Source organism: Globicephala melas, chromosome 10 (assembly GCF_963455315.2).
Source record: "Globicephala melas chromosome 10, mGloMel1.2, whole genome shotgun sequence".
Taxonomy (NCBI): Eukaryota; Metazoa; Chordata; class Mammalia; order Artiodactyla; family Delphinidae; genus Globicephala; species Globicephala melas.
The window spans coordinates 98,289,704-98,315,545 of NC_083323.1; the positions used below are offsets into that span (position 1 = coordinate 98,289,704).

The 25,842-nt window shown below is 48.3% G+C and overlaps 1 protein-coding gene and 2 long non-coding RNA genes across 3 annotated transcripts in view; 1 reads left to right on the forward strand and 2 right to left on the reverse strand.

The window, feature by feature from the left end:
- The window catches only part of CCND2 (cyclin D2), a 27,386-nt gene extending 21,925 nt beyond the window's left edge, over positions 1-5,461 (reverse strand). The window contains exons 1-3 of the mRNA XM_030834682.2: positions 4,978-5,461; positions 3,001-3,216; positions 285-444 (exon numbers count right to left, since the gene is read on the reverse strand). Coding sequence (XP_030690542.1) covers positions 285-444; positions 3,001-3,216; positions 4,978-5,172 — 571 coding nt within the window. The 5' untranslated portion in view covers positions 5,173-5,461. The remainder of the gene's footprint in view (positions 1-284; positions 445-3,000; positions 3,217-4,977) is intronic.
- LOC132597976 (uncharacterized) overlaps positions 3,750-25,842 on the forward strand; it is a 26,792-nt gene continuing 4,699 nt past the window's right edge. Inside the window, exon 1 of the long non-coding RNA XR_009565534.1 lies at positions 3,750-4,182. This is a non-coding gene — a long non-coding RNA (uncharacterized lncRNA). The remainder of the gene's footprint in view (positions 4,183-25,842) is intronic.
- LOC132597977 (uncharacterized) lies at positions 8,424-10,105 on the reverse strand. Its single transcript, XR_009565535.1, has 3 exons — positions 10,009-10,105; positions 8,832-8,897; positions 8,424-8,552 (listed from the first exon to the last, which is right to left on the reverse strand). It is a non-coding gene; the product is annotated as an uncharacterized lncRNA (long non-coding RNA).

A 25,842-nucleotide genomic window follows, 5' to 3' on the forward strand; every position in this document is an offset into this window, starting at 1 on the left:
CATAAAGAATATTTTAACAGGCGCTGTTTTTTTTTCCCCCCTCACCACACCTGTCCTCATAAACCATTTATGAGCTTGGCAGAGACAGAAAATATACCAGCTGAGATAAAGGAAGGAAGAAACAGCCCAGGAATGAAACCTTGGACTCTAGATTACTTGGGACCCCCTCCCCTCGACCCCCCAATCCCTGGAAGTTAGGGCTGCGGTCCTCCTCCCCTTGAATCCACCCCCCCCCCAAAGCCCTCCCCAGCACCAGGCCCCCACCGGGCTCCAGCAGCTCCTACCAGTGGCGCACAGAGCGATGAAGGTCTGAGCGTGCTTGCGGATCAGAGACAGCTTCTCGCTGGGCTGAGGCAGCTTGCGAAGGATGTGCTCGATGAAGTCGTGGGGGGTGACGGCCGCCAGGTTCCACTTCAACTTGCCCAGCACCACCAGCTCCCACTCCTGGGGACGGAGGGAGGAAGGGAAGAGTATAAAGCCCACAGGCTGACCTGGCATCCGGGACTGGGGGCTTGGCATCCAGACCAGTCTTCATAACGATTCTCATTAGAGTGGAAGGCGGGGCCGTTTATCAGAGTGGCCCTAAAGCTTTGAAGTGGGTGACGGCTCTTCTCAGGCTTCAAAGGTCAGGCTCCACTGAAAATAATGAGCGCCCACGTAGCTGTTGCCAAGATGGTACCTTCTTCTATTCCTCTGCCTCTCCAGCTCCCCGACCCGCACCCGACCCCGACTTCCATTCCAGGGGATGCTTCTGCCCGCCCACCCAGAAGGTTGAATCTACAGTAAGATACCACCAAGGTCATTGTAGCCCTTTCGTAGCAATTTATTGTATATCTATCACCAGATTAATGGTCTTTTTAATCCTCGTGGAAAAATGATGTACACAGAATAAAGCTCAAAATCAGGTTTCTTGGCCCAAATCCTTGGCAACCAATTAGCTTGCTCGTAGTTGGTGCCAAAATGTACCATTTTTCTCTCTGCTGCTAAAACTTTCCCCATGACACGTAATGCAGAAATCTTGGGAAATGATACTCAGACACGGGGCACCCTTCCACTGAAATGTTTCACCGGCCTTTGTTACCGTGACTGAAGGACCTCATGGTCACTGGCAACCCCCTTGTGCAGCTGGAGGTGATTCAGGGCAGGGTGAAGGTCCTTGTTCAAGGTCATAGAAGCCCGCAGCCCAAATGCTGGCACTGTGCAACCCTGTCTCTTGTGGGCCTCTCACCAGCAGCCCACCTAGTGAAAAACCTTGTTTCTCTCCCTTATTGGGATACGTTGTGGGGAATTGTGCTCAAAGGGAAACAAGCCAAAGAGAAAGCCTTAAAACTACGTGCAGTCAGAGGGAAAAACAGGCCCATCGATCTATCGTCATCAGCAGAATGAGCGACCAGCTTACCAGTGTAGTCCGTTCCCCCATTCACCCCAAGGTACCGACTGTCCTCCGCCTGCCAAGCCGGCCACCAGAGCCCTATTCTGCCTGCGACCCACAGCACCGGCTGGCTGTGTGGTCTGGGCCAACTCCCTCCCCTTCCCTGGCCTCGGCTTTCTTGTTGGTAAAATAGGAGGACTCCTCCAGTTCTCAACTTCTGGGATAAAGAGACAGAGACTGGAAAAAGGCAGATTTGTCTGCAGCAGTACAAATTAGCTTGGCAAGCCCCTGGAAAAGAATTGGGGTGCTCTGAAACATACCCGAGTCCCCCATCATGTTGAAACAGTGAAGCAAAAGGAAGATTCGTTTTCCTCGTCTCCCGTGAGAAATATAACTGGATCCCAATTTTAACCATGCTCTCTTTACCTGCCTTCAAGTCTGCCTTGGTTTTTTTACGGGAGGTTGGCGGTGAAAACCCAGACAGACTACTAAACAGTCAGTGTCTTCCAAGATGGCTTGAAATTCCAGCTCTCCTTCTCACGGGGGAATGCGAGTATAAACCACTCGACTTGTACCATTATTAAAGGAAGCAGATCTCCTAGAAGAAAGCACCTTTCTGGGCCTCTCGGACCAAACCAGAAGCAGCTGAAATCTGGCAACTGTTCAAAGGTGAGGTCATTCATGCCCCTCTGCATTCTCGGAGATTCCTCCCCATCCTTGCACATGTCTGCCGCTAGGTGGCAGCACAGCCTCAGGGAGGAAGGCCTCTCACAAAGAGCTCAGTTCAGGCAGCCAGTCCAGGGCCCTGTGGACTTGGTGCAGGCCTGGCCAGCGGGGAGGGGGAGGGGGAGGGGGGTGGTAAGAGGGGGCCCCTTTTCCAAACAGTTGGGAGATAGGCTGTGCAGATCACTGAAGGTGGGCCTCTGGAGCCACCCAACCAATGCCACGCTGCTGCCACATGGCCGTCTTAAGTATGAAGCTACAGGGGCAAAGAGTCCTATCGGGTGGGAAAAAGGTTTGCGGGCAGAAAACCAGAGTCCAGACAGGACCCCGTGTCTATGTAGAGGTAACAGCCCCACCGGAGACAGGAATTCAGGCCTCCCAACCCTCTGACAAAGGGCCCAATTTGACTCTGCTCAAAAGCCAATGAGCTGGTATTTAAGTGAACAGCTACTATGTGTGGGTATCTTGAGACTCTAAGAGGTGCCTAAGACCTACCTTTGAACTCCCGGTTCTTAGGAGACACGCCACACGTGTATTTGAGAATCATGTGAGAGGTTGATTTCTGTCTCGGAATTCCGCGATTGAAAATTTGGAATTTAATTAAAATATTTTATCACTGTGCTTCATGCCTCCTCTGCATACGTAAGCCGCTGCAAATGAATCTCACCAACACAAACCTCCCTGAGTGAGGACGTTATTCATGGGTGGAGTCTCGGTACTTCGCACAGAGCCCCGCACACAGTAGGAACGCAAGGAGCGTCGTGTTAAAGAGTTCCCAGAAGTGTGAAAACGTCAGGGATGGGTAATTTGGGGTCCTAAGGATCTGTTCTGGGAGCAGCGGCATCAGAGTATATTATTAGGATAGGGGACAGCAGAAAGGCAGGGGGGAAGGAGGCAGTCATTACCAGCAGCTCCTGAGGCTTGACGGAGTTGTCCGTGTAAATGCACAACTTCTCAGCGGTCAGCGGGATGGTCTCTTTGAGCTTGGAAGCCAGAAACATGCACACGGCCCCCAGAAGCTGCAGATGGGTCTTCGGAGTTGGGACTCCGGCCAAGAAGCGGTCCAGGTAATTGATGGCCAGAGGAAAGACCTCTTCTTCGCACTTCTGCTCCTCACAGACCTATGACACGAGGGGACAGGGTCGGGGTGGGGGGAGACCATAATATCAGGAAAAGAGGAAAAAAGGGAAACCGCACAATCTAGGAAAACGACAAAAATATTGAATTTGTCGGGGGGGAGGGGGAGGGGAGTAGAATAAGCGATCAGAGTGAAGGCGAGGAAATTGGGGTCAATCTGAATGGCCATCCGCGCTGGGGTCCTCCCCGGGAGCCTAAAAACTCACCGGAGAGGTGGGTTAAGGACCCCGAGGCCGAGGGCGCAGCAGCTCCGGCCCCGCCGCCCCCGTGGGCCGCTCACCGCTCCGCTCGCTCGCACTCACTCACTCTCTTTTTTGGATTTCGTCATCTTTTCAAAAAATCAATAAAAATATTCCGGAGGCTCCGGGGGTCTCGTTCTTGGTCTCATTCGGACCCCCAGACCCTGCTCTATCATTCCCGACAATTGAAAAAATTGTCGGGGGGAGTCCCCGCGGCCCAGGCGCCGCATTTGGGGGGGTGGGTGGGGAGAGGTGGGGAAGCGGGGGGAGGGCGGAGGGAGCCAGCGCCGCGCAGCTTGGGCGGCCGGAGTCGGGGCAGGGGAGACGGGTTCAAAAAATAATTAAAAATCGAGGAAATACCCCAGACAAGACCTTTCGCCGTGAAAACCCCACAGAGGACCCAGGCTACCCGCAACGGAGGTTTGGGGTGCCGGGAAGGTCTGGACCGCGACCCCTGGGGCTTTGGATACCGAGGGGGAAACTTGCAGGGGTGAGCGCGGCGGCGGGAGTGTCCGGCCGCGGCCCACAAGGGCAGAGGCCGGGGACGGTGGCGAAGAGCTGGGGGACAGACGAGAACGGGGAGCCGCCGGAGAGAGGCGCGGGGGGCTCCGGCCTCTCCTTCGGGGGGGACCCGCTATCGCCCCTGCACACACCTCCTCCCCCCTCCCACCCCACCCAGCTCTCCGCACCCAGGAAACTGAAGGCCGAAACGTAAGTAACCTTCGTGAGGGAGGGGGGGATCGGGGGCGAAGGCGCCATCAGAAGTGGGGGGCCGGGATAGTGGGGTGAGAGGGGGAGCGGGCGACGCGTTCCAGCCTCTCCACCCCGAGTTTACAAAGCAACATGGCGAAACCACGGCAGGTCCGGAGCCGTGCAGACGTGGGCACACGGCTCGCTCCGCAAGGGTTCGGAGCGAGGGGGAAGAAGTGGTTCTTTTGGGTTCCCCGAAAACACACGTTTCTTCAGTGTGACTTGCGGGGCTCCTGAATTCCCCGTTTCTCTTCTCCCTCCGCCCTCCGCCCTCCCCCCTTAGTGCCAACGCGGAGTCGCGACCACAGGCGGGGGGGGGTACCCGAGGCTAGGACGAATTTGCCCTGGCCTTTGGTGGGGGGGCTGATTTTTTAACTTTGGGGTCCCGGCTTCCTGCTCCTACTCCCTTCTTCAAGGCACCTAAAGCAGCCTCGGCTTCGCAAAAGACAGGTCGGGGGGGGGGGGGGAGGAGGCAGCCACAGGCAGGCACCCGCGCGCGGGATGCTCCCCCACCCCCGCCCCGGGACAGCCTCGCTGCTCCCAGATTTGCCTCCTCCCTCCTCCCCCCTCCCCCCGTTAATCTTGCACCCCGCAAGGAACAGAAAGGAAGCCACGCGTCTCGCCGAGGGCACGGGGTAACCTCTCGCGCAGCAGCGGGGAGGCGGGCGCGGAGGCTGCCCTCTCGCAGGTTCAGGGTCCCCGCGTGGGGTCTGGGGTCCGGGCGGGGACGGACGGTGCGCCTGCCTGCAGACCTACCTCCAGCATCCAGGTGGCCACCATCCTGCGCATGTAGGGCTGGATGTCCTTCTGCACGCACTTGAAGTAGGAGCACTGGGGAAGGTAGCGCTCCTCGATGGTCAGCAAGTTCTGCAGCACGCGGTCGTCGTGGAGCAGGTTGGCGTCCGGCACGGCCCTGCGGACCGGGTCCACCTCTCCGCACAGCAGCTCCATGGCCAGCTGGGTGCCCACTCGCGCCCCTGCGATCTCCGGACTGGAAAATTGGGGGGGTTTTTTGGAGGGGGGGAGGGGAGAGGATTCCCCTTACCTCCTTCCTTTGGCTAAATAAGGGGTTTTCGGGGAAATAGCGAAGGGCAGAGAGGGAAGCTGGGGAAGAAGAGGGGAAAGGGATGGGCGGTGGGAGAGGAGCGCCCCGGGGGCTGCTGACTCTGCCTGCCCTCCCCTTCAAACTTGTCTGCTCTCCCCAGCTCGCTCTGCTCTCTGCTCTCCGAGGCAGTGACGCAAACTGGCTGGGCAGTTACTTCTCCTCCCTCTCGCCTCACCCCCCTCTCCGGTTCCTCCTCCCTTTCCCTCCCCTCCCGGTCCTCCCCTCCTCCTCTCAGTGTCTCCCTCCCTCCCTCCTTTCCCCTCTTGTTATTAAGGAGAACAGCAGCTGGCCCGACCAAACTTCAAACGCGGTCCCCCGCCCCCCGGCCCCCTCTCCTTAGCTCTCCGAGGCCCTCTCCCTCTATGCAGCCCCGCAAGCCAGGGGCCTCGGAGAGGGGAACCCACACAAAAAAAAAACCCCCACCGATTCCTACTTATTTCCTCTAATTGCGCACATTCTGTAGGTGCATCCTGCCAAAATACGACCCTCCGACTCTGGCTACTTCAAAACTGATCCTAATACTACCGCCCATGTATTTTAAGATCCAGGAATGACGGGTGGATTACTTGAAGATGAGGTGGGCTCAGACAACTGAGAAATAGATCCCTTACGTGAGAAAGAGGGAGGGCGATCTGAGAAAACAGCAACTTCGCATACCCAGAGAAAAAGGTTATGTCCCTGAAATTTATGTTCCTGATCATGTTGCTGTTTCCAAAACCCGATTAAAGGGACCAGAACTTCGGCGCCCACTCCAACCCCCGCCCCCGCCCCCCCGCAGATGTGTTGGGGGGGAGGGGTGAGTGTCCGGAGGGAGGGGGCGCTTCTCCGACGTGATAGAATGTGACCCAGGAGCAGAAACCATCCCGTTCTTGGGGCGCCGCAGGCGCCACTGGGAGACGCGGGGAGGCGCCCCGAGCCGCCGCAGGCCGGGGGCAGGGCTACCAGCGGTCCCGCCGCGGCCAGCGGCCACGCAGGAAAAACCCGCTTCCTCGCCCTGCCTCTGCTGACAAGCCGCCCGAGGTGCCTGCGCGGAGCGTGGCCACACTGATACAGCTTTCTAGGAAATAGCCCGGGAGGAGGAGGGGAGAGGGGCGAAAGAGGGGTAGGTTTGGCTCCCCCTCTCTCCCCGGGCGCCAACGACACCACCCCTTCCTTTCCTCCGAGGCCCAAGAGTTCCACCCCGGGTCCCTCGCCTGCACCCTCGCGGACCCTCCGGGTTCACGCGTCGCTCGCAGCCAGGGCTTTCCCCCCGCGAGCGGAACTACGGTGGAGACGCAGCCAGTGCGGTCGGCTCTGACACGTGCTCCAATGCATCCTCGGGTCAAAGCCGCTTTTAGAGGGGATCTGATGGCGTTTCCTCACCTCCTTCCTCCCGCCACCCCCCACCCTGCCCGTCTGTGCTATTTCACTCCGGGAAGAAAGGGAGTGGGCCCAGGGCCCGCGGCGCGCTGGCGGAGCTGGCACGTGCGCCGAGCGCGGCGTGGGTAGGGTCTCTGGAGAGACACCGAGGTTGGCCCAGGACCTCCCTCGCGGAGAAAGGGGGCCCGAACCGGGGCGCGAGGGCGAGCGGGGGGAGGCGGGGGGCTGGGTAAGCTGTGAGCTCTGTTCCCTGAAAGGAGGGGGAGGTGGAATAAAGAGGGCGGACAGCGCATAAACCAGAGGTGCGAGCGATTAACCCTGGCCCCGGGGCCAGCCCCTTTCCACGAGGGTGGGGCGGAAGGGGTGGGTGGGTGGGTGGAAGGGGGATATCGCTTTAAAAGGGTGAGTAAGAGTTTGGGGCGCCGTCTCCCCTCCCTCTATTTGCATAGCCAATAGCTCTGGGTCTCCTGCTACTGCGCGCTGATTGTTACCGGGCAGATTACTTTTTTTTTTTTTTTTTTTTTTTTAGTAGGACGCGTTCCCCGCTACATCAAAAGGAAGCCAAGGAAGGGAGGGCGGAGGGAGAGCGGGGACTGGGGCGGGCGAGGGCTGGGGAGAGGCCGGGGCGCGGGCGACCTTATCAATAGCCTCGGGAATTAGTATCCAATCGACTGTATGTAAAGAAAGGGGAGGGAAGGGGCGGGCGAGGAGAATGTCTAATTGCGGTGGAAGCCATTAGCTTTCTGGAAGAAAAAAAGCTCGCTGAAAAACCCAAGTTGCAAACTCAAAATGAAACAGTCCCGCGCGGCGGATGACAGTCGGGGCCGAGTACGGTGTTCCTCGGAAGACAGCGGGTGCCTAACAATCACCTCTTGATTTCAGTCAACGTGGACTTCCCGACTCAGGCCTTGAGTCACTCCGGATAAATAAGTGAACTTAACATTTTAAAACCCCATAAAGGACTTACTCAAACTTCAGCTCAGCCACCTTTGAGCGGATCAAAGAAAGCTGTAGGGGTAGGGGGTGGGGGGCAGTGTGGGCGAGAGAGGTATTTTTAAAGTGTAAATCTGCCCCGACAGGCAAGGACAGAAGCCGGCGAGGGCTCCCAGCCTCTTGACATCACTTGGTAACTAACCCAGCACGGCCTTTTCTCCACCTCCCTGCAGGGAAAGCATCCCGAGCCCTGGGTCCCCTGAAGAGGGGCAGCTGGGGGCGGGGAAGAGGCGGGTGGTCGTCCTCCGGGCCTCGCCCACCCTGGGGAGAAAACCTGGGTGGTGAGGCCTCAAGTCTCGGGAGCGGCGAGCCGAGGGGCCTCCTCTCCCCTTCCCTCCCCCTAACCCCAAACCCGTCTGGCTTTACGGAGAAATTCCGGCGGGGAGCGGGGCCGGGGGGCGGGGGACAGACGGCTGTGAAGAGGAGGGGCGCGGGCGGATGCCCCTCTCCCCGCCGCCCTCTCCGTCCACCCAGACCCGCGGGTGCGGGCGCTCCCCGCGTGGCAGGCTCGCCCCTTCAAGTTCCCCACTGACTTCCCCTTCCGATTACGGACTGTTCCCGAACAGCAACCTCGCAGCGAATCCGGCCCCCAGTGGTTCAGGCTCCAAGGCTCAGGGTGGGGCGTGCGAGGGTGCGGAGGTTGGCAGGAATGTCTCCGCGAGGCTTGGACTGGAAACTGAGTTTTCCCTTTTGGTCGCCACTCCGACCATGTGTTAAAACTTTAATTTTGCTTGCTAAAAAGCACTCCTCCTCGCACGCGGGAAAAGGCACGTTGCCTTCTGGACAAACCTGCGCATTTTCTTTTGCGTGTAGCCTTAGGTTTAGAGAAAAAAACCAAACGTCTGTGCTCCGGCTTTTAAGTCAAAACTGGTCACTGTAGGGAAAAAAAACAAAACAAAATATTGGCTCTTCCTTATTCCTTTTAAACCCCTCAAGGGGGGAAAAAAAACACCTCCTTCCCTTTGTAGGATCAATGATAACCTTTAGCGAACGTCAGTTTTACTGGACTTTTATTCCCTCCCTGGCCGGCTCACCACCCCTCGCGTTGTGGAGTTTCGGTTGGAAAGTGTACAAACCCCTGTAGGTGCAGGGTGTTTATAGGCACATTTCTGCAGGAACCTGCAACGCTAAGCACACTTACGCCCCAGCTCACCTGGCGGATGCCGCCCAGCCAGGTGATCCCGCTGTCGGCTGCAAGCTTCGTCCTCCTAGGGGCGCTCTGGCGGGGTGGGGGGAGGGGAGTGAGTTCGGGCTCAGGCGCCCCCGCCACCCCTAACTCCCCCCCCAGAGCAGAGCGGTGTATTTCTCCATTTAGGGATGGACGGGCAGTCAAAACCGAAAACCCGACGGTCGCTTGAAAGTAGATGGCCAAGGGTCCGAGTCTCGGCTCTAGGAGGCCGGAGTACCAGGAAGGAAGCCGAGGAGGTGCAGAAGGAGGGGACGGGAGGGAGTGGGAAGGGAGTGGAAGCAAATTAGAAAAATGTGCGAAAGGAAGAGGGACAGGTCGGGAACTGGAGCTCGAGGAGACAGAAGGTGGGTGGGGACGAGCCGCCGGGTGGCTCCCCGCGCCAGGCACTGGGACCCAGGTGTGAGAGCGCTTCCGGGACCCCGCACGGCCGCCCCTCGGCCCGTGGCAGCCCCGGGGCGCCCAGACCCTGCGGGGATAGACACGGGCCGGCCTGCGCTCTCCAGCCGCCCTCCCTGGGTCCGAGCTTGAACCCGGGCTGCGTGCCTCGGGCGGCAGATGCGACAGGCGTGGGTCAGAAACGCCTGCCGTCCGTTCGCCCCCCTCGCATCTTCCTCCCCTCCCTTGAAAAAAAAATGAAAAGTAAAGAGACCCGAAATTTCCCCCTCTTCCTGTCTGATTCAGCTGCCTCACGCGGCCGAAAATAGCCCTGGAAGTGTCTTCGGTTTATAAAAGTGACTTTTCCAGTAAGATCTGGGGCGGGGGGCATCTGCCCCCCGGCGTCGGTGGGGCCCGGCCTCCGGGAGGAAAGGGAACCGGCCGGCTCGCTCCTTCGCCCTCCCCCCGGCGCCCGGGAGGGGCCCGCTGGGCAACGGAATCGCGCCTCCGCCGGAGGAGCCACCACGCGGCTTTTTCGCGGAATTTTGACGTCACCCACACGTGGGGGGAAGGGGCTGGGAGAGCGAGAGGAAGCGGCGGGGGAGGGGGCGGGCGGGGGCGGGCGGCGGCGGTGCGTGGCCCGCCCCTAGCGGACGGCGCTCCGGCCTCGCGCCCCCGGCCGCCCGGGTCGCTGGGACCGCCGCGCGCGCCCGCCCGGAGCCAAATGGCGACCCCCTCCCAGGCCCTCCCTGCCGCGCCCCCGCACCTTCCACCACGAGGAGCTGAGTTTTCTCCCTTTGAAATCGCGAGCTGCTCTCAGCTCCGGGAAAAGCTGATTGCTTTGCGTTGCCGTCCAGTTGCGCTCCTTGGCGACGTCAGATTGAATATCGCGATTGCTGGTCGCGACGCGCCACCACCTAGCTCTCCGCCGTCTCTCCAGCGGGGGAGACGTGGGTGTGCTTTCTGTTGCTCGGTAATGAGTTCTGCACTTACTTGGACGCCAGTATTTTACGCGCGACTTATTCCTCCCTGGTCCCCCCGCCCCATCCACTATTTCGATACCAGCTGGGTTGGCTGACTTTGTGAAAATTACATGTGACAGTCCATCTCCCGAGGATGCGTAGAAGCAGTTTTGGACGAATTTTACCGTGTTAGGAGCAAATCCGTCTAGAAATAACGCCCGTCCAAAGAGTTCCACAAATAAATGGGCAAGCGTTTAGGGAGACTCCCCTCCCACTCGCTGGATACCCCCAGGGTGTCCGTGCTCGTGGAGGACCATTTAGACCCCGAGAGCTAAACACTGCAGCTGCAGAGTGAGTCCGCGCACCTTCATTTCCCCTCTATGTGGGCAAAGTCTTTTTAATCTTTCAGTCGGGGGGGTGATAACAGAAGTGTGCCATTCTTAAAACCCACGGTGATAACGCTGAGTTGATACTGAAATTTACAAGAAGCTCAGTGGGACTCTTTGGGAGGAAAATAGTCAATGTGAACTGGGTTTTACCTCGATGAGGTATAGAGAATGTTGCAAGAATCAGATGCAGAAAGCTAGGGGCTTCTTTGAAAATGTGCTTGTGAGGTGGAATTACTTGTTTCAAATGTAAAGGAGAAGCTTTCTGTTTGAATCAGTCATGAAGTGTGGAACTGTTTCTTTTTGAAGATGACAGACTTTGGTTATGACCATTCTTCCTTCGTTTTAACACATTCTCTCTATTTTTAACTTATTATTTATTTCTTTTTCGTTTAATGGTTGCTGTTCTGACCCAAGAGACTTTGTTTTGTTTCTTCTGGGGGGAAAAAAGAGTTAAAATTAATGAAAATGTCAATACTTGCTGTGGAAGGTCAGTCTGAGTGAACTATATTTAAGAGAGCTTGCTTTTCTGGTGCCTGATTTGATGGACACTTGATTTGTATGTACAAAGGTAGAAAAACAGAATAAATTATTGAAGGAAAAGAAAAGGGAAGGAACCAAAGAAGTGTTTGAAAAACCAAAAAGACAAATGTCTTTTAAATTTTACTCCTGCTTCATTTTAGACATTTAAGTTCGGGGAGGTCATGTTAAACGTTTTGTAGATTTAAATCCCTAGTAAAATGTCAAGACTACCCCTACCAGAAATGTTTCTGGAGCAATAGTCATTTTTATTTGTTTTATAAAACTTAAAAATGTTTTTATAAACACTTTGCCCGAGTTCAAACGTTCATTTGCCTTTAAAATGTCCACTTTCCTAGTGTGATTGAATATTCTTTCGATTTTGTGACTTTATTCAGCTGTGTATTAGTTACAACCAAATCGAAGCAATGTAAACTATTTCTAACAAATAGTCCGTATTTCATATTTTATTTTTCAGCCTTTAAACACAAGGATGGCCGGCATTTGTTAGTATAGTTTATAGCATAACTCTACAACACCCTGAATTCATATTCTCCAAACTTTAAAAAACTCATTAATAAAAACCGGAGACATAATTTTCTTGTTGAGGTTTTGGGTTGCTTTTGTTGTTGTTTGTGGCTTTTTCCCCTGGTGGCACAATTCAGGAGGGAGAGTGAACATTTTTCTAAAATTATTTTCTTGGTGGTCTTTGGTTGGCATTTTTCATTTGAAATGTGAAATAGATTGTTTTTAAAGTTTTATCATCTTTAAAATGTGCACCTCTGGAGAGAGATGTTCTTTCTATTTTAGGATTGACCTGAAAGCAAGCAGTTTGTATAAGTATGCTAGACAATCCAAGCTAGGATGGAGTTAGACTCCTAGGAGGAATGCATTTCCTTTTTGTTCAGCCTGAAGTAAGGGCATCTGCTCTTACATGAACTTGAAACAAAGTCTGCGCCTATGCATTGTGTAAACAACTTAGAAAAGCACAAATTCAGAGGAGAGGGGTTTATGTGGAAGGTGAAGTTAGAACAGAACATCCTAATTTATTTCTGCTCTTAGCCATCTCAAATCACACTTGCATTGTGGTCCCATCAGCTATAAACCAAATAATTTTTTCTTTATGACATATAGAGGTGTGTTCCTTCAAGCCCTGTGTAATAATGATGATGATGATAATAGATGATAGTAATTCCGCTGTCTTCTCTTCCAATGAGTGTGTGTGAGCCTTCATCTTACGTTTCTTTAACAATTGTGATCGAATTGTAAGGAAATGGATTCTGAAGTTAGGTTTTTGTCCTGGGAAACAACACCAAAAGGGCTCAATTTTGTGCTTTTGAAAATAAAAAGTCACCAAAATTTAGTAGACGTATTGCTTAAGGGAAGAGAACAAAATGCACAGGATTAAAAATGAACAGGAAAATTCCTTTGCCTAATTTACAAGTCCCTACCTTCATCGTGCCCACATATGTTTCCATTTTTGAGAGCAGCCAGGCGGTCAGTCTAGCTAATGCAAACTCAGGACCTAAAGCCTTTCCTGGTGTCAAGGAAGATATTCTAAAGCGAATGGTATGGGTTTACGTAAGGTTTTGGAGGAAATGTCTTACATCTGGCATCTCACAGTCACCAATTATTTCAGGATCAATGAAACATCATTTTAAAGAAATATTTTGAGAGAGAGGGGAGTCTAGATCATGCATTACATCTGGACAGCCATTTTGTGTGTGAGGTCTTCCTGAAATCATTTAAACTCAGGAAATTTAGTTGTTTCAGGTAGCAGCCCATGAGCTCCCTTTTGTATAATTCCAATAAACTGGTGAAGAGCAAGTTTTTCTACCCCCTACTTCTGAATATATATTCTTCTAATGTTTCTCTTTTTTAAATAAAATGGTGTACCTAATTTAAAATTTCCCTCACATAATATAGACCAAGGCTCCAAGTGACGTGCCTTTGTACAAGGAAATTATTCAGATAATTACTCTTTGTAGTGTAATTACCCGCAATTTTATGTCATCTAGCAAATGAGTTAAGTAAGTTGGTAATCGAACTCCAGTGAAATCTGCTATACTTGGGATGAAAACCATACTTTACCTCGAGAAATCAAGGTCTGACCTTCCATTTAGACACTTAAGACTTTACCTAGGCTGCCTGTATGTTTCACTCAGTGGAACTCTTTTCAGGTTTAGGGAAGCCTGGCTCTCTGTTATAGATTAGATGTAGTCTTGCTTGGAAACAGGGGAATGGGCTGTGGACCCTCATGACATTTTGGCCCGTCACAGAATATGCCTTCTGTGTCTGGGAGTCTGCACTTGAAATTCTATATAGTATTCATCAAGGTATTCATGCTGAGCGATCACATATGTGCTAAACTGATAACATCACAGGTCTCTGCACAGACACATCAGAGCATGTCGGGGGCACGCTTCAGATTTGTAAGGTAAAATTCAAATGGTTTTAATGAAGGAGTCAAACATGCAGGGGTTTCTGTGCTTTGGAGATCGCCTCTGGCTCTTGTGTTTTATTCTTTCATTTATTTGATACAAGCTGAGTCCTTACCAGGTGCCACACAGCGTGCTAGGCATCGGGGATGTCGTGGGTATGTAGTTAGACACTCAGTGAATGTTTTGTAAGGCTGGCAGGAAGGAAAAAGAGTTGAATAATACAGTCCCTGTCCCTAACAAGCCCGTTTTCTAGGGATCAAGCCTGGGAAAGAATTAACATCCTATACATGAATGCTTTAAGAAAATAATAAAACATAGAACAAAAGGCACAGAATAAGATGCCATGTTTTACCCATCTTACACCACCTACCTTAACGCAGGGGCGTGGAAATTTATCTTTTCTTTAAAACTCAGTCTAGGCAAGTAATTATTCCTTGGATTGCATAGTCGTTTTTAAAATTATTTTTCTTAAATTATTCTTGAATATTGTTCTTAATAAACTATTGGAACTTGTTGATTGGATGTCTGGGTTACATGTCTGGGGTTTGGTCAGTCCTTTTCAAGTAGCCAAACCCCTTCTTGGTCCATCAGACTGCGAGAAGTCCTTTCTTTGAGTAGCTGGTTTTCCCAGAGCATCTGTTTCTCCTCAGAATGGCCCCTCCCTGAATCTGACAGACTATTGATCAGCATTTCACTCTTTCGGTTAGGGAAATTGAGGTCACAGTGGATCATTTCCTTGTCCTGAATCACCCAGATGTTCACAGAGCAGAAGGTAGACCTCTGATTATAAGCTCAGACGCCTCCTAAAATAGATGCAGAAAACATTGTCCCTGTCATTGGCACCATGGTGGTGAAGTGGCACCAGTCTAGGAGTCAGAATGCACACATTCTAGTCCCAGCGCTGTGACCTGGGGATAGCTTCAATGTTTCCATTTCTTTTTTGTTTTAATTAATTTTTATTGGAGCAGAGTTGCTTTACAATGTTGTGTTAGTTTCTGCTGTACAGCAAAGTGAATCAGCTATACATATACATATATCCCCACTTTTTTGGATTTCCTTCCCAGAGCATTGAGTATAGAGTTCCCTGTGCTCTACAGTAGGTTCTCATTAGTTATCTCTTTTATACATAGTAGTGTATACATGTCAATCCCAACCTCCCAATTTATCCCACCCTCCTTCCCCCCTTGGTATCCATACGTTTGTTCTCTACGTCTGTGTTTCTGTTTCTGCTTTGCAAATAAGTTCATCTGTATCATTTTTCTAGATTCCACATATAAGCGATATTATACGATATTTGTTTTTCTCTTTCTGACTTACTTCACTCTGTATGACAGTTTCTGTCCATCCACGTCTCTGCAAATGGCACAATTTCATTCCTTTTTATGGCTGAGTAATATTCCACTGTATATATGTACCACTTCTTCTTTATCTATTCCTATGTCGATGGACATTTAGGTTGCTTCCATGTCTTTGCTATTGTAAAAAGTACCGCTGTGAACGTTGGGGTGCATGTATACTTTCAAATCAAGTTTTTCTCTGGATATATACCCAAGAATGGGATTGCTGGTTATATGGTAGCTTTATTTTTAGATTTTTTGTTTTGTTTATTTTTTGTAATTGGGGTATAGTTGCTTTACAATGTTGTGTTAGTTTCTGGTGTACAATGAAGTGAATCAGCTATGTGTATACGTATATCCCCTCCCTCTTGGACCTCCCCCGCATCCCACCCATCTAGGTCACCACAGAGCACCGAGCTGAGCTCCCTGTGCAGTACAGCAGGTTCCCACTAGCTATGTGTTTTACACATGGTAGTGTATATATGTCAGTCCCAATCTCCAAATTCATCCCACCCCGTCCCCCCACCGACCATGTCCATTCTCTACATCTGTGTCTCTATTCCTGCCCTGCAAATAGGTTCATCTGTACCATTTTTCTAGATTCCACATATATGTGGGAAATCTCAGCACAAAAGTTAAACTAACCCAGTGCTTATTCCTACAAGTCAAACACAACCCCCCTTACAGCACATATCGACATAGAGTTTTGGATGGACCCTAACTTGCAGATCCTTCTTTAGGTCTGACTAAGGGACAGCTTAGAGACTGTGGGCCTCTTTCAACCAGGCTTACTCTCAGCTACATGGAACTCATGGAGCATCAGGTAGCTTGTTTGGTGAAGAGAACAAAGCAAATTTCCCAGCATTGCAATCTTTAGACAAGATCTCCCTCCTTGCTTTCTGGCACGTCCTAATAGCTGGGAGTGAGCAAGGAAAGCTTTCTGCTCTGTCGCACTTTTCTCCCTCACTTTTCATTGCTTTGAACATGTGACAGATTTCATTCATTGGCGTTCTTTGTACTCCACCAAGATCCACTTAGATGTAAATTATTTGCTTTATAGAATTACATGTTTGTAGACACGTTTCCTTCTTAAGAGTGTGGCTACTGAGGAAGAGAAACTGGTAGTCATTAATAAGCAATTACGTTTGGGAGAGTTTCTGGACAGTGTTCTATATAATTTTTTTAAACATGTGGTATATAGGGTCATGGAGAAAGCACTAGACTTGGGGTTGGGAGAGGTGGGATCTAGTCCCCATTATGCCATAGGCTGTGTAACTTGGGGCAAGACCCTTATGGGATTACCACATTTTAAGGTTGTCAGGGAAACCATGGGTCTCCCAGTCCATACCCCCATCTATCACAGAGGAACACCTATAGAGCATCCTTGACAGATAAAAGTGATGTCTTTGCTCAGATATTCTACTGATGAGGAACTCACGTCCTCTAAGTTATCCCCATTGTCTGTTCTAAGTTTATACGTTCTTTCTTATTGAGCACGACGCTCCCTCAGCATCACTAGTGTGTGTCTGCTTACTACTGATGGACCTTGAGCTAGGTGCTTTGCCTTATAGGATCTTCCCAAGAACCATGTGCCATTAGGATCCTGAAGGACAGAGGGGTTCGATGACTTACTCAAAGTCATGGAAAGCTAGTCAGGGGCCCAAAACCGCCTGCTTCCAGGCAATTTCTTCCCACATATGTTGTCTCTGGCCACTGGGACACGAGAGAACTAGCTATCTCCCTCGTTTGTACTGACAGCCGGTCAGATATTTGAGGGCGCCGTCCCTTCATCCATTTCTCTTCAGCTCTTTTATTGGATGCTGGCCCCTCATTAGCGGGCTACCCTCCTCTGGATCCTGACTAGTTCATTGACATCCATCTCAAAGTGTGGTATCTTTCTTAGTGTGTCACTAATGAGCTGGAGCGGCTCGGAACAACTTCAGAAACCTGCAGATCATCAAGGGGGTCACAGGAAAACACACAGCCATGGACCACCCTTTGGCTTCTCTCACTCCACTTACCTGGTACCAGTGAGGCATCCCCCAGTACCACGGAGGACATACTAGTCTAGACAGGAAAGAGAAAATGGTTATCCCGTCTTCTGGAGGCTGGCTTTGTTAATGAAACCCCAAATTGCGCTCCATTTTCTCATCTGTAAGTTGGGTGACTTAAACTATGGATGGTCTTACCTTATGTATGTTCTGTGGCCCCAGGGAACAAAACGAGTGATTCTGATAAAACATTAGAAAGAGGCGTATTTCTGTTCACTTAAAGAGCTTCCTCTGTAATCCATTGCAACATGGCAAGGGTTACCTTTAGTAATCAAATAAGGGACCTATAGTAGTAACTAATTAGGGATGTTCCAAGGAGATGGATGGGTCACTTATTGACTCTGAGCCTAGATGTCCTCCTCTGTAACATTGGGATAATAATATCCATAGCACAGTGGTTGTAAGGAATAAATGTTTGTGGTGTACTTAGCACAGTGCTTTGGCGTGCTATTAAGCACTGAGATAAAGATAAGTGGAGTTATTATTATTGTTAAACTCTACTCTCAGAATCAGTGCAGCTCTAGGAGTCCATGGAATTATTAATGCGTTTCATACACTCTATGAAAGTATGGACATTTCTGTACCAGATCATGGCTCTGGGGTGTCTCTACCCACCGTTTACACCACTATTAGCCAGCTACTCAGTGGCTTCTGCCAACATGGTTTAATCTCAAACCAGTTAATTCTCAACTTCCTGTTACCTCGTCCTCAGAGAGACATGTACTCAGAGGTAATCTTCCAACCTTAGTAATCTTCCAACCTATGCAAGGGACGAGGGAAAACGCATCTACACAGTCACAGAAGTGGAAAGAACCTTACACATCGAATCCATTATTTATCAAAGTGAGGTAGTTGGTACCTGGAGGAGCATTTGTATTTAAATGCTTTGAGGTTTATTTTAATGAGTATCAGAAAAAAACGCAACATATCAAACTCATAGTTTCACAAATATTATAATGGTATTTAAGTTTAAAAAAAAGAATCCATTTTTTAAAAATTAACTAAGTTGAAGAAGTGATATATAGATACGGGTTCTAAAAATCTGGAAGGCTGTATGAAATTATTAAAGCTTAGAAAGCAAACTCCAGTTCTTCCTTAGAAAACTAAGGAACAGCATCTCATTTATACCCATAATCATACAGCCTGTCAGTGGCAGTCTGGGACTGAAATAGCACCCCTCACTTCTAAAACTAAAGAAGTTAAGACTTTGTGTGGATTATTTTCATGTAAACTATATTGTTACAATTTACCCATTCTTCTCGTTTCTTCTGTCAGTATTTTATTGTGACTCACAAATGTATTCTGTTTTCTGAATGGCTTTAGACACTTCTTATTGTTCATCGTTTCTGTTTTAATGATTTTCCCTACTTTGAACTTTTGGACTGGCTGCCTTGCTTTTTACCAGACCACCACTGCCTGTTACTTTTGCCTCTCCAAGTAGGTTTTCCTTCTGTCCTATCACCTTTCCAAACTTCTCTGCCTTTTTAAGGGCAGAGAAATGTCATTATTTGACTTATCTATCAGTTCTCTGGAAAAGCTTCTTTCTCAAGCTTGTCATTATTTGACCTCACTCAGAGGTTGCTCTCTGTGAGCAGCCTTATCCCCAGTGTGTTTGCCCAAAACAATCAGCGGCAATTGTTTAGCATTTCAGCTACCTGAGGTGGTGATATCCATTGGGCTAACAAGAAGCGACTAAGAAAAGTAAAAGGAAACACTGGGAAATGTGCTGTCCATATGGGCTTTGAACAGCTCTGACATATTCTTGGGAATCTAGAAGGTCACGTGCATGTGCATGGCTTTGCATGTACACAGGAAAGACCTGAGAAAGCCCTAATTACTCACTACCAGTGGACCTTGAGCCTCTGTGCAGACAGAAAGTGATTGTTAAGAGTTTTAAACTGGCTGCCACTTGCTGAAGACACACCCCCACCCCCAACACACACACACACACACACACACACACACACACACACACACGCTGGATCTCTTGGCAAAGTCTAGGAGACACACTGGTTCAAGGCATTTAAGGAAATCTCTATGTAATCATTAGCTGACCATGAAGAAAACGAAACAGAGACTTCAGTGGTTATACATGACCAAGAATACAGACTTTATGGAATTAGCTCACGAAAGGCACTAAGTAAACAAGCAACAGCAATAACAACAGCAATAACAACAACAAACGCTGCTCTGTGTGTGAAGCTGATTTGCAGGGTCGCCACCTTATATTATTTAAAACATCTAGTTTCCAATAAAAAATTATGAGACACACAGAAAAACAGACAAGTATGGCCTAAACACAGGGAAAAAAAGCAGTGAATAGAAATCATCCCTGAAGCAGCCCAGATCTTATACTTACTACACAAACACTTTAAATCTGTTATTTAAATAGAAATATGTTCAAAGCAGTAAAGGAAACCATCTCTGAATAAACTATAAAAAGTAGAGAATATTGGGACTTCCCTGGCAGTCCAGTGGTTAAGACTCCATGCTTCCACTGCAGGGGGCACGGGTTTGATCCCTGGTTGGGGAATTAAGATCCTGCATGCCGTGCGGAATGGCCAAAAAAAAAAAAAAAAAAAAGGAAAGAAAGAAACAGAGAATATCAATAAAGAGACAAATTATTAAAAAGAATAAAACATAAATTGTGGATTTGAAAAATATAATGACTAAATGAAAATTTCACTGCAGGGGGCTCAACAGCAGATATGAACTAGCAGAAGAAAGGATCAGCCAGTTTGAAGATAAACCAATGGAGATTATCCAGTCTGAGAAACAGAAAGGAAAAAAATGATGAAAAATGAACAGTCTCAGAGACCTGTGGACACCAGCAAGCATACCAACATACATGCAACGAGAGTTCCAGAAGGAGATGGGAGAGAGAAAGGGATAGAAGAATGTTTGAAGACATAATGGCTGAAAACTCCCCAAATTTATTTAAAACAGTACTCTACACATTCAAAAAGCTCAAATTCTAATTAAACTCAAGGATAGTCACATTTATACACATATTAGTCAAACTTTCAAGAGACAGAGAGAATCTTGAAAGTAGCAAGAAAAGAGCAACTCATCACATCCAAGGATTCTCAATAATTTTAACAACTGACTTCTCATCAGAAACCATGTAGCCCAGAAGGCAGTAGGATGACATGTTCAAAGTGCTGAAAGCGAAAGACTGTCAACCAGGAATTCTGTATCTGATAAAATTATCCTTCAGAAATGAAGGAGCAATTAAGATGTTTTCAAATAAGCAAAAACTGCGAGTTTGTTGCTAACAGACTTTCTTTACAAGAAACACTAAAGGGAGTTCTTGTGGTTTAAGTGAAAGGACACTAGATAGTAAGTCAAATCCACACAAATAAAATGTACAAAATAAAAAGTAAATGTAACTACATAGGTAAATGTAAAAGGCAATATAGATGTAGTTTCTTTTTTGGTAACAGTTTTCTTCCCCTATCTAATTTAAAAACCAATTGCAGTAAGCAATAATTATAAAACTTTGTCAATAGGCTTATAGTGTTTAAAGATGTAATTTGTATGACAATAATAGCACAAAGGAGTGAGAGGGAACAGTGCTGTACTGGAGTAAAATTTTTGCATATTAAGATGTTAACTGTAATCCCAGGACACCCACCAAGAAAATAATTTTTTTTTAAAAAAAGGAAATGAAACAATAAGAGAATTTAAATGACACACTTGTTAATACTATTCAACACAAAAGAATCCGTCAATGGAAAATAGAAGCACAAAAATGGCATAATAGATATAAAAAACAAAGAGCAAAATGGCAGGTGTCAGTTCTACCTTACAGTAATTACATTAAATGTAAATGAACTAAACAGTTCGATCAAAAGGAACTGTTTGGCAGAATCAAGAAAACATGATCCATCTATATGCTATCTACAAGGGACAAACTTTAGATTCAAAGACATAAATAAATTTAAAGTAAAAAGATGAAAAAATATTTATCATGCAAACACTAACCAAAAGAGAGCTAAAGTGGCTATAGTAACACCAGACAAAACAGACTTTAAGACAAAAATTGCTACTAGAGACAAAAAGAACAACCGATAAAAGGGTTAATTCATCTGGAAGACCTAACAATTATAAACATTATATGCCCCTAATACATGAGCCCCAAAATACATGAGAAAAGATTTGTTTTATGTTGAGCAGGAAACTGCCTCTGTTGCGTTTACTCCATGTGCTTATTCCTGCCCTCTGGAGCCTCACGAAGTAAGTCTAACCCCTTTGTGACTAGAGAGTGCTCCAAATATTTGAAGCCAGCTCCCACGTGTTTTCTCACTTTCAATTTTTATGTGGTTTTGCCTCATAAAAATTTCCCTAGAACTCAATTATGTTCACTTATAAGGAAATCTACTGCAGGGTAGAACAACTGCAAGAGCAGAACCTACTTTCACAGAATTTCAGGGTTGGAAGGAAACTGAGATGATTTTTTTTCCAAATCTCTAATTGTATAGATGAGTAAGCTGGGGCTCAAGCTGGTTATATCACTGAGCTGGTTAATGGCAGACTAACATCCATAATCTTGGTTTGCAAACCCCTTGCCTAGTAGTTATTCCAACATCTTCCTTCCACGATAGTTTCCCCCACTTGGGTACTGAGGAGGGTTGCTGGCTTTGGGTGAGAGAGAGGCTAAATAACTCTTCTTTCTTCGTACCTGGCATCCTTCATCTTGAATGTGCCATAGAAGAAGAAAGCTAAGAGTAATGGAAGGAACTGTACTGGGTATTAAAATATACGGATTCTCATCTTTTTTGGTCACTAACCTATTTCTGATACGTTGGATAAGTCACTTCAAAAACTAGTAAGAAATACTGTCTATTGAGCACCTCCTGTTTACCAGGCCCTGTACTAGGCACTTCATCTACAAGCCTCATATATGTGTTCAGATGTGTTCATTTCTTATCTGTAAGATAATCGGGTTATACCGTATGTTGTCTGTTGTCCCGTCAGGCTCCAGAGTTGCGTGATAGTGAGGAGCTATTAGGGTGTTCTCATGTAATAGTTCCTGAGGGTTCATCCTGATCCCCCTCCTTCCTGTTTCCTAGCTGGCAGCGGTAGGGTTGCTGTAGAATAGTTGCTGTAGACTTCTCTCTACAGTGAGTCCATGAGTTGTGACGTCCTACTCTAACCTCCCGACAGGCTTTCCATTTTCCGTAGGATTTGGCTGGACTCTTACTGGTCCCTTTCAGGGTTTCCAGGACTGTATTCTCTGCCCTCTTCTCTCTGTAGATTCTCGCCATGGACCTTTGATTCACTTTGGTGGCTTCTTATTTTACCTGTGGGCTCGGAGAAGTCGAATAATTTAGAAAAGGTCACTCAGCTTGTATGTAAATGGCAGACTTAGCAGCTGTCTGACCCCACTGCCTTTGTTATCCCTGGTATAACATGATTCCTGTCTCTGACAGTTTACTTGATCTAATTTTCCCACCCTTGCTTAATACCTTGCTCAAGCCCTGCCTTCTCCACCAGCTCAGCCTGGCCAGCTGCTCATTCCTGTCAATTTACCCAGCAAGTGTTGTCTGAAGTACACATCAGGCACCACCTTGGGACTTATGCCTTGGGAGACCCTATGGCTTAGTGGCTATGAATGCGAGGTCTGGAGTCAGAGGGCCAACATCGGAACCCCAACACTACTACTTATAAGCTGTGCAACCTTGGGAAAATTACTTAACCTCTGTGGGCCTCGGTTTCCTCAATTACAAACTAGAGATGCTGGTAGCACTTACTTCCTAGGGTGGTTGTGAGGCTAAATGTGAATTGATCCCATCACCAGCTCTAGGGGTAAGCCCTGATTGGCCCAAACTGATGGACATAATCCCATCCATCTTGCCAGAGTGATGGAGTTAGACTTGGGTACACGAACTTGACTAGGCCAGAGCGACCTTCAGGACTGAAGTTTGACAATGTGGCCTCAAAGGTGAGGCCTGGAGTTGCTAGAGCTGTTTTGTTTTACTAGCAGGAAGCCAGCCTGAGAACAAAGCTGACACAGAGAGTAAAGCAGAGCTGAGAAAAATCAAAGAGAACTAGAGCTGCAGGCCTGATTAAGTATCTCCTGAAGTCCCTCCGACCTCTGGAATTTTCCATTGCTTGAGCCAATTAGAAAATTTAGTATTTCAGCTACTTTGCTAGGTTTATTTTATCATTTGCAACTGAAAATATCCTAACTGATACTTATTATTATTACCTTCCCGTGTATATACAACACTTTGTCATTAGACTGTCATGTCCTTTGGAGCAGAGACTAACTTCCCCAAGCTCTGTGTTGCCGTGCTACCTGGCACGGTTCTGGCGTATCATCTGCGCCTCATATCACAAATCCTCACTCCCCTCTGGTAACTCTGCATTTTGAGTGTCTTTTTTTTTTTCCTTTCTGATCTTCAGTATTCTCACTTTTTTTTTTTTCCCATCTTTATTGGAGTATAATTGCTTTACAATGTTCTGTTAGTTTCTGCTGTATAACAAGGTGAATCAGCTATATGTATACATATACCCCCATATCCCCTCCCTCTTGAGCCTCTCTCCCACCCTCCCTATCCCACCCCTCTAGGGGGTCACAAAGCACCGAGCTGATCTCCCTGTGCTATGCGGCTGCTTCCCACTAGCTGTCTATTTTACATTTGGTAGTGTATATATGTCAACGCTACTCTCTCACTTCGTCCCAGCTTCCCCTTCCCCACCACCCCATGTCCTCAAGTCCGTTCTCTACATCTGCGTCTTTATTCCTGACCTGCCACTAGGTTCATCAGTATCATTGAGGCAGAACGAGAAGGTGGCCAGAGTCCCAAATAGGGTGGTCCCCTGCTGCTGCTTCATCTTCTTACTTTGCTAAGATAATACGAAAGTAAAATGCCTCATAGATTAGCTAAACCTTATTGAGCAAAAGGCATTGAACATGGAATCATCTTTTTTCTTCTCGGTTACCGACGGTTACTATTACCATGCCCTGTGTTACAAATGAGAAACGGAGGCTTACAGAGCTTATTCAACTTGTATAGGACACGCAGCTTCTAGGTACCATAATTTAGGGACCCGCACTCAAATGACTGCATCCGTGTCTTTAAGTTCTCATTCCACGTCACAGAAAATGAAACTAGCAATCGTAGACAGTGCTTTATGGGTGTGGCTTGCCCAGGAAAGATGAGGGAGAACTCCATCATCAGACCCACGCTAAAAAATCGGCTTTGAATGGACATCAAGAGATTTGTAAATAAAGGTACATTCACTTCAAATAAATGTTTAGGTATGTATAATTCATGTTTTAATGATTTCTCACTTTCCTAACATGTTTAGATAACCCACCACCTTCCGAGTCACATCAGAGAGATCTTTACTTTTTGGTTTTCTTTTCTTTTCTTTTCTTTTTTGCGGTACGCGGGCCTCTCACCGCTGTGGCCTCTCCCGCTGCGGAGCACAGGCTCCGGACGCACAGGCTCAGCGGCCATGGCTCACGGGCCCAGCCGCTCCGCGGCATGTGGGATCTTCCCGGAGCGGGGCACGAACCCGTGTCCCCTGCATCGGCAGGCGGACCCCCAACCACTGCGCCACCAGGGAAGCCCGGTTTTCGTTTTTTGATCATCAGAATTGAAAAATCTAAGTAGGATCATGACAAACATATTGTTCTGTAACTTGATTTTTTTCATTGAACAGTAATCTCTGGAGTCTTTCTATGCCAGTTGGTATAGATCTGCTTCATTCATTGTAAGTACAGAATGATTTTAATAGTTACAATGTATCGTAATGTAACCACTTCCTACAATTAATGGGCATTTGGGCGTCCTCCCTCACCACTTTTTTTGCTTTTATAAATAATGTGCCATTAAGTATCATCGTACTCTGCTTCCTCGTGCATTCAGGTGTCCATGGGAGGAGAAAAATATTGAGGTCTTGATTTTGTGACCTCAAAGGAGGTCCAAGATAGAGAATATGACCTCACAGTCTATAGGGGAGCAGACATGTACACACATAGCTTTCCTTTTAATATAAGAGTGAGGCAGATAGGAATCCCCTCAGTGTTACGGAAGTGCAGGAAGAGGGAGACTGAGGGGCTCAGTTGAGTGGATGACTGGGAAGGCTGCATGGAGGAGGTGGCACTTGAGTCCAGTCGTGGAGGATGGGAAGGCTCTGATGCTTGGTCTGCCCATCTTCCTATCATGGTCTTAAAATGTGCCTGCCGTTTGGTTGGATTCTTCATTAGGCCATTTGGTTGGATGAATAACGGTGGGGATGGAGGGGAAGGATGCTTTGAGCAAAGGAGACATAGCCCAGGAACTAAAGTGCCCGCTTTCTCAGAGGGCCAAGAACTGACTGCTGTGGCCGGAGCACACGAGCACAGGCCACCTCCAGGCAGCGCAGGGATAGAAGGATGTCACAGGCATGGACTGAAAGGCACCCAGGAGGGATTTCAGTTTGCCGGAAAAGGAGTTCTGTTCAAGATGCGTGCTGAAGGTTGGGCAGAGAGTGTAAGGATAGAGCAGACAGCTCTCTGATGGGATGATGGGAACCAGACAGATGGGTCCACATTCTTTCTAAGTGACCCCGCAGCCCCAGTTTTAGTGAATCTCTTACTGCGGCATCTCTCCGCTTCACTTTGGGGGGTTGTCTCTGCTTTGAATTCAAGTGAAATAGCCATGTGGAAGACAAACTACAAAGTTGTTGTTTTTTAAAAATAGTTATTTATTTGGTTGCACCGGGTCTTAGTTTTGGTTTGCGAGCTCCTTAGTTGTGACTCACCGGCTCCTTAGTTGTGGTATGCGAACTCTTAGTTGCGGCATGCATGTGGGATCTAGTTCTCTGACCAGGGATCAAACCCGGGCCCCCTGTACTGGGAGCACGGAGTCTTATCCACTGCGCCACCAGGGAAGTCCTGAAACTACAAAG